Source organism: Lottia gigantea, assembly GCF_000327385.1.
Source record: "Lottia gigantea unplaced genomic scaffold LOTGIsca_138, whole genome shotgun sequence".
Classification (NCBI taxonomy): domain Eukaryota; kingdom Metazoa; phylum Mollusca; class Gastropoda; family Lottiidae; genus Lottia; species Lottia gigantea.
This window is the reverse complement of record NW_008707580.1, coordinates 285,063-293,828: the sequence shown is the minus strand read 5'-3', so window position 1 is coordinate 293,828 and position 8,766 is coordinate 285,063. Positions and strand designations below refer to the sequence as shown.

Sequence of the window (8,766 nt, the reverse complement as noted above, 5' to 3'; positions counted from 1 at the left end):
GAAAATCACGTTTCTGAGACTAAAGTACGATTGGTAAAAAAATAATTGCCCATCTGTCCCTTTAAAATTTATCATCAAAGTAACTTTCAAACACGGATAATTATGGATACACATGGGTATTACTGATACACGGATTATTCAAATCAAAATCCATATCTGGAGACATGCATACATGTAGCACACCGACTATTCTTAGAGGGTATCCAACTTGAAGTTGATATTATCGTTAGAAACAATAGCATTGTACACCTATTTTAAGAAAGTGTGTTCCATTGTGTTAGGTGTATTTCAGTCAACGAAGCCATTTTGTCACAGAATGGTCTCTTTTAGAAAAATCATCATACCATGTCGCTGTACAGAATTCCATTTAGACGTTTAGTGCTATTCTAGCTCAGTGTGTTAATTGCAGCAATTGGTCTTGTTTAGTGCCAATCGAGTTCTGCTAATAATTGCAGGGACTTTGGAATCTTTGATGTGGATGGTCCTTGTGCCTGTTGGTATCGTTTAGTACCAACCTAGTTCTGCTAATAATTGCAGGGATTTCCTTTAGAATCTTTCATGTGAATGGTCTTTGTGCTTATTGGTATCGTTTAGTGCCAATCGAGTTCTGAGAATTGCAGGAACCTTTCTGGACCCTTGCAGGAACCGATTTTGGAATCTTTGATACGAGCGGTCAACGTGCCAATCGATCTGTTAAAAATTGTAGGAACTATTTTGGAGTATTTTATTTATGTCTTTGTGCCTATTGGTCTTGTTTAGTGCCAATCGAGTTCTGTGAGTAATTGCAGGAACTTGTCTTGAATATCTGATATGGTTTCTATTAATATTTCTCTTGTTAAGTGTCTGTGAGTGCTTGCAGGAAGTATCTTGGAGTATTTTATTTCCATGTTATCGTTTAGTGCCAATCTAGTGCTGGTAATTATTTGCAGGAACCGATTAAGAATATTTGATATGTATCTTCAATGTAAATATTGATATTGTTTAGTGCCAACGTCAGTCTGATAATTGCAGGAACCGCTTTGGTGCCAATCTAGTTTTGAGAATTGCAGGAACCTCTTTGGAATCTTTGATGTGTATCGTCTTTGTGAATATTGGTCGTGTTTAGTGCCAATCTAGTTTTGGGAATTACAGGAACTTTGGAATCTTTGATGTGAATGTTCATTGTGAATATTGGTCTTGTTTAGTGCCAATTTAGTTTTGGGAATTACAGGAATTTTGGAATCTTTGATGTGAATGTTCATTGTGAATATTGGTCTTGTTTAGTGCCAATTTAGTTTTGGGAATTACAGAAACTTTGGAAATCTTTGATGTGAATGTTCATTGTGAATATTGGTCTTGTTTAGTGCCAACGTTAGTCTTGGAATTGTAGGAACTTCTGTGGAATCTTTGGTGCGAATGATCTTTGTACCTATTGATTTTGTTTAGTGCCAACTTCAGTCAAAGAATTGCAGGAACTATGGAATCTCTTGTGTTGTAAAAAAGCTTGAATTTCTCATTTTGATCTGCGCGCTCGCCCGTGAAATTTACATTTGACTCTAATATTAATGAATGGTTTCGATTTAACACGTGAAAATTCTGCGTTCATCAACCAAGTAACGCAAAAATCAACATTCAAACATTAATTATTGGAAATCTGCACTAGACCTCACCGAACAGAGGTAAAGAATCGACAATGTATCCAGTCGAAAAGAGAAACCCAATTTATGAAGAGGGGCATTCTTGGTCGATGCGACCCTACGTCATACATTTAACAGAAGAGGGTTTGACCATGGAACAAACTCGACAGGTTCCTTCCCAACAGATCCGCTTCAAGTATCGAGAAAATCCATTTGGAGGGTTGAAAGAGTGTGTCATCAAATCGCCAGATCCGAACAAACATTCACAGCAAAGTGTTGCCACGGAGAGGAGAGTTAAAGAACCGACGGCGAAAACTGGTTCACAGAAGTTAGTAACAAATCGACGAGCTCAAACGAACAAAGCGACGAACGTTTTAAATGAAAATCAACTCAACAATCCTACATCTAGGCAAAGCCAAGGGACAAAACTCGCCATGCCTATTAATAATGTAAACATCACCAATGAAGTAAAGATGTTGAATACCCAAAATCAACCCAAACCACCAAAGTTACCGCCGAGAAACAAAAAACCGGAAGTGGGTATTGAGACCATTAATACTGGCGCTGAAACTACGAACGAGCAGACGGCAAACAAAATGGCGTCCGACAAGATGGCGGCAGCGTGTCAAGCCAGACGAAAATCTAGAAAACGATTGAAAAGGAAAACGTCCATGGTCCAAGGGGAACGAAGGATTAGCTTCATGGAAAAGTAAGTGAATATTTTTGCATTAAAGATGGGTTTCCTTATTTTTTTAGTGTCAAATTAAGCAAGCTATTAGATTAATTGGTGTTTCTAATGAATTATCATGTATTCTTAATCATATCATTATGTTCTTATTGCATATAATTAAGAGTTTTAACCAATCATAAATGTCCATGTATGTACAGTCTGGATAAACAAAAAAATAAGACTTTTTGACCTTTCTTGATCGGTCACTCATTGGAATTCTGCTGGAAATTCTCTTCTAATTTAGCTAATTATGAATTAATTATGGACATGTGAGACAAACTGTATGCATATCGCGACCATTTATGGTGTTTATTTTGATCATCCCAATGTCTATGATTCCTGTAATTAATCGTACCTTAGTCTCAGAAACAGGAATTTTTTAGCTAAGCTAATCAGTAATAGTGTTCACAGCTCACTGTCGAAATTTGAGCCTTCATATCCATGTGTGTCCAGAATTGTCTACGTTTGAATGTTAAGATAACGACTCGTCAATTTAAGATACTCTGTGATATATAGAAGATACGTATATAGAAATAATGAGTAAAATTCCTAGTTTGAAATATTTTTGAAGGAATTATGTGATTTTTGTACAGCTCTAGTATTTCTGAAGACTATTTACATATATTCAAGACTCAAATCAACCAAGCCAAGGACCATGTATAGTGTATTGTTGTATTTCTAAAGGAATTATGAGATTTTCGTACATTTCTAGTATTTCTGAAGACTATTTACATATATTCAAGACTCAAATCAACCAAGTCAAGGACCATGTATAGTGTATTGTTGTATTTTTGAAGGAATTATGTGATTTTCATACATTTCTAGTATTTCTGAAGACTATTTACATATATTCAAGACTCAAATCAACCAAGCCAAGGACCATGTATAGTGTATCGTTGTATTTTTGAAGGAATTATGTGATTTTCGTACATTTCTAGTACTTCTGAAGACTATTTACATATATTCAAGACTCAAATCAACCAAGCCAAGGACCATGTATAGTGTATCGTTGTATTTTTGAAGGAATTATGTGATTTTGGTACATTTCTAGTATTTCTGAAGACTATTTACATATATTCAAGACTCAAATCAACCAAGCCAAGGACCATGTATAGTGTATCGTTGTATTTTTAAAGGAATTATGTGATTTTGGTACATTTCTAGTATTTCTGAAGACTATTTACATATATTCAACACTCAAATCAACTCCCTGAAAATGGCGATACTGTTCCTTAAGTCGCGTAATGTATTTCAATACAAGAATAAAGAAACTGGTATTATAATGGGTAATATAACAATAGAACACGTGAAACAATTCATCGAGCATTATTACAGATATAATAGAATTAATAGGTATTAATATTTATAAGATATTAAGACCCGTTTACACTAGTTGGACTTGGACCCGCGGATTTACTGACGCGGGTTGACTCCGGAGTTCAAAACTCCTGGATCAACTCTGTTCGTGATTACACGAAGACAGTCTGCTAGGTCGCAATTTCAGTGAAGCCTGGCAACCAAGGACGTGGTTGTAGCCATCTATCGGCATAAACTGCTGAATACGGGTCGAATTGGAGTTCGACCGTAGTGAAGACTGGAGTCGGCAACTCCAGTGCGGCCCCGGAGTCGACTCTCGGAGTTTTCGACGTGTGAACAACTGCCCCCCGGGCCGACTCTTGGTGAACCCGGGGATTTTACTCTCGTGTAAATGGCCCTTATGATTTGCTTTCATTCGCTAGACCGTTATCGTTTGATTTCTTTTGATTTTGCTCAGTTCTATTGTTTCAGTTCGTGTTGAATTTATTGTGCCGTGTTTTGTATCAAACGATTCACTTTAGTAATGTTAGTAGGACACGCTGTGGTATATTAAAGAGATTGTTAAGAGTTTTTCTAAATTTTTATGTGTATCAGGGACACTGATAGCATCAATTTACACCATTCCAATTTTCAATCAGACGTCTGTGGTTCTTGTTAAAGAGATTGTAAAGAGGTTTTCTAAATTTTTATGTGTATCAGGGACACTGATAGCATCAATTTACATCATTCCAATTTTCAATCAGACGTATGTGGTTCTTGCAATTTCACTAAAACTAAGTCACTAATCGCATAATATGCTTTATCACATAAGGTCCTTCACGATTAGTGACGTCATAAAACACTTAGATTAAGTGGAATTGCAGGAACCACAGACGTCCGATTAATTGATACTATCAGTTTCCCTGATACACATAATTTTTTTTAGAAAACCTGGTGCAGAAAAATAGAACGTAAAACTCAAAAATGAAAAAAAAATGTTTGATGACGTCACTTATCGCGAAATATGCTTTATCACATAAGGCCCTTTGTGATTAGTGACGTCATCAAACACTTAGTTTTAGTGGAATTGCAGGAATCATACTTTTAAAGGTGAAGTTATTGAGAAGTTGAAAATGCTTCGCAAGGGACCAATGACATAAAAAACGTGCATATTTAATTCTGTCGTAAAAGTCATTTCATAAAGACTCGAGCGATAAATAAATTGAACATTCGCCTGTGAGTGGATATTAAAATCTCGACGTTGAATAGATTTATCATGTATTGTATTGTTGTTGACAGGGGGTGATTGAAACACCAATAGCACTGACGGCGCCACTTGTCGCGGGGGGCAGGGGTCCGGGAGAGGGTCAGGGGGAGATATTCACCTGTGAATTGATATTAAAATTCAGACGTTGAATAGATTTATCATGTATTGTATTGTAATTGACAGAGGGTTAGTGGCATGTGAGGAAGACTTCGTAGGAAGTAGTTATTGTGGAGGTCAGGAGCAGTAGACATAGCTGGTTAGTCAGGCAGACGCAGAGATGGTGCGCCACTTTTTCGACCAATAGTACCCTAGTCTCAGAAACAGTAATAGTGTTCGAAATTTGAGCCTTCAAATCCATGTGTGTCTAGAATTATCTACGTTTGAAAGTTAAAATGACGACTAGTCTTTACTTGAGACTGCCATATATAGAAAAGACATCTATAGAAATAGTGAATAAATGTCCAAGTTTAGTAATAGTAACGACAATAGCGACAATTGAATAATCTCGGCCGTGTCCTACACGCTTATGGCGACCTTAACACGCTTGGGGCCAATCTACCACCACAGTAGCAGGCGCAGTAAGAACGCCTTTCCGGTTTGATGGGACCATTAACACAAGAAATAACTTAAACCATAACGTGACCATGAACAATTAAAAATTACCAATTAACCTCAATTAAAAGAAATCGGTGACCATTTTAAGATTATTTACATAACAAAAGTCATTTGGACATTTGCACCAAGGGCGTATCTAGAAATGCTCGATGATGGGGTCAAATATGAGAGGTACCTCTCCGAGGCGAATCCCGAAGGTCCAAAACCTCTTGAGACTAGAGGTCCGGGGACTACCAGAGCTCCCCCAGAAGGCCTAAGATGAGTTTTGAGCATAAGCAGGGCTTAATTTTCATTTCAAACTAGAATTATCACAGGCCCGAGGGGAGTCTGAAGTTCCTGCAATTCCACTAAAACTTATCGCACAAATATGGTTTACCACATGTATTGGGTGTTTATTTTAGGTTATTTTGAATGCACGTTGTTTTATTACTATTAATGATCTGTTTTCTAGGTCAATGACAAAAACAACATAAATTACTAATGAGTCGCTTTGGTTTAACTCAAACATAAACACGAGGACGTAAAACTCCATTCATTTCATTTCAGACATAAACACTGGTGTATTTACCTGGCGTATTTTACCAACCCGACAATATCAATAAATGAATACCAATATTATAGACTATTTTGTCATATATAGGTTATTCCCCTTTGATATGCGAAGTGTAATAGAAACACGGCAAGTTTGATGTTGACAGTATAGTATAGATAGTAGGGCGTTAAACTCCATTCGTATTTACCTGGCGTATTTTACCAACCCGACAATATCAATAAATGAATACCAATATTATAGACTATTTTGTCATATATAGGTTATTCCCCTTTGATAAGCGAAGTGTAATAGAAACACGGCAAGTTTGATGTTGACAGTATAGTATAGATAGTAGGGCGTTAAACTCCATTCGTATTTACCTGGCGTATTTTACCAACCCGACAATATCAATAAATGAATACCAATATTATAGACTATTTTGTCATATATAGGTTATTCCCCTTTGATAAGCGAAGTGTAATAGAAACACGGCAAGTTTGATGTTGACAGTATAGTATAGATAGTAGGGCGTTAAACTCCATTCGTATTTACCTGGCGTATTTTACCAACCCGACAATATCAATAAATGAATACCAATATTATAGACTATTTTGTCATATATAGGTTATTCCCCTTTGATAAGCGAAGTGTAATAGAAACACGGCAAGTTTGATGTTGACAGTATAGTATAGATAGTAGGGCGTAAAACTCCATTCGTATTTACCTGGCGTATTTTACCAACCCGACAATATCAATAAATGTATACCAATATTATAGTTATTCCCCTTTGATAAGCGAAGTGTAATAGAAACACGGCAAGTTTGATGTTGACAGTATAGTATAGATAGTAGGGCGTTAAACTCCATTCGTATCTACCTGGCGTATTTTACCAACCCGACAATATCAATAAATGTATACCAATATTATAGTTATTCCCCTTTGATAAGTGAAGTGTAATAGAAACACGGCAAGTTTGATGTTGACGGTCTAGTATAGATAGTAGGACGTAAAACTCCATTCGTTTCATTTGATATTGATAACTTTAGACTAAAACGAGCATAAAATAAATATAACATGAACAAAATAATATTCAATAGAAATCTTCTCTCAAGTTTTGGGCAATAACTTTACTAACCAATTTACAACTTTACTTAAATATGTCGCACATTTTAAACAAATTTACAACTTTACTTTGCTAACAAATTAAGAACTTTACTTACAAATTAACAACTTTACTAGCATATTTACAACTTTACTAACAAATTCACCACTTTACTAACAAAATTAGAACTTTACTAAACAGTGTTAAATTGAAAGCCTTTTGATTAGTAGACCTACGAAAAATCAAGAATCACAAACAATGTAAGGCAATCTACAACCCCCCACCCCCAAACCTCACTCCACCCTAACCCACAAAAAACATCGCCCCCGCCAGCCCCACGCACGTTTAAACAATGTATAGTACCACCAACGACGCAATATACTTGAAATGTGTCACACACTAGAAAAACAATGTTAGACTTTTCACTAAGTAAACACCATGATGATTTTCTAACAAATGGAAGCCTACTGAATAGATCTTTGAAGTGTAGTAAGTGGAACCATTGTCAGGAATATTTCTAGTCCGAAACATCTGGTTCTATTCCAGCCCCTGATTGCTATTTTGACAGTTGACGACCGTTGAAGATGGTCGTCGTTAGACCCTAACCCTAAGTGGCTATATTAAAATTAAAGCCAATAAAAACAGAACGAATTGTTATTTAAGGTGTAAGTCGTCGGCTGGAATAGGTCAGAAACATCTTCCTCTATTCCAGCCTCTGATTGATATTTTCGCTTTTGTCTGCTGTAGTGCAATCAGAAAAACTAGACCCTGTTTAATGGGGATCCAAATGGGTTCCGGGGGGGGGGGGATCAAAAGGTTAATTTGACGAATGTTCAAGAGGGTCGTCGTTAGACCCAAACTGAAGTGGCTATATTAAAATTAAAGCCAATAAAAACCGAACGAAAGTTAAGTCTAATGTTCATTAGACTGAGTCTCAGGTGGCATTGATGAAAGTTGTCGTCTGGAGTAGGGTCAGAAAACTGTTTAATGGGGATTTTTCGCACTTCCGAAAGGGGGGTTGGGTTATTAAAGATATTTATTGACCTCGGAGAAGGGTCATAAAAACATTGTTTTGTGGCATTGTTTTATGGGGGTGTTTCAGGGTTTGGTGGATTCGAGGTAAATAAGTACCAGTACCTTCAGGGGTGCGGAAAAATTCAACAAAACAGAGCCTAGTTTTTCTGACCCTTCTACAGCCGACCACTTTTACAATAGCCATTTTAGGAGAGGAAAGTATGTAAATGGTTGGATGACTTGAATGTCGACATAGTTGAGGTCCTCTAGACTCACCCCTCTCTGGGACCCCTGGGCTAGCTACAGGCGTGGTTTCGGACTAGACTGTTTGGTATTGTCGTTAATTACTCGTACTTATTTGACTACACGTATTATACATTATAACTATTCAATAGAACACACAAATATGATTATCTCCGTTATGATGGTCTACAACTCTTTTGTATTCAGATATTGTTTTGTCAAGCAAGCTGTATATGGGAGGGAGTGGGTGCATTGTCGTTTTATTGTAAAAATATGCCACATAGTGGTTTCTATGCAGTGTTATGTGAAGGAGCCACAGACAGGAGGGGAGGGGGGGGGGGGGGGGGGCCC

At 36.9% G+C, this 8,766-nt stretch overlaps 1 protein-coding gene across 1 annotated transcript; it reads left to right on the top strand.

Moving 5' to 3' along the window:
• Window positions 1–1,672: 1,672 nt before the first annotated feature.
• Window positions 1,673–5,156, top strand: LOTGIDRAFT_172634 (hypothetical protein; the record flags this gene model as incomplete). The annotated part of the gene is made up of 2 exons (XM_009049531.1): window positions 1,673–2,325; window positions 5,093–5,156. The coding sequence occupies 2 exons, from the start codon at window positions 1,673–1,675 to the stop codon at window positions 5,154–5,156; spliced, it is 717 nt and encodes a 238-aa protein (XP_009047779.1).
• Window positions 5,157–8,766: the final 3,610 nt, after the last annotated feature.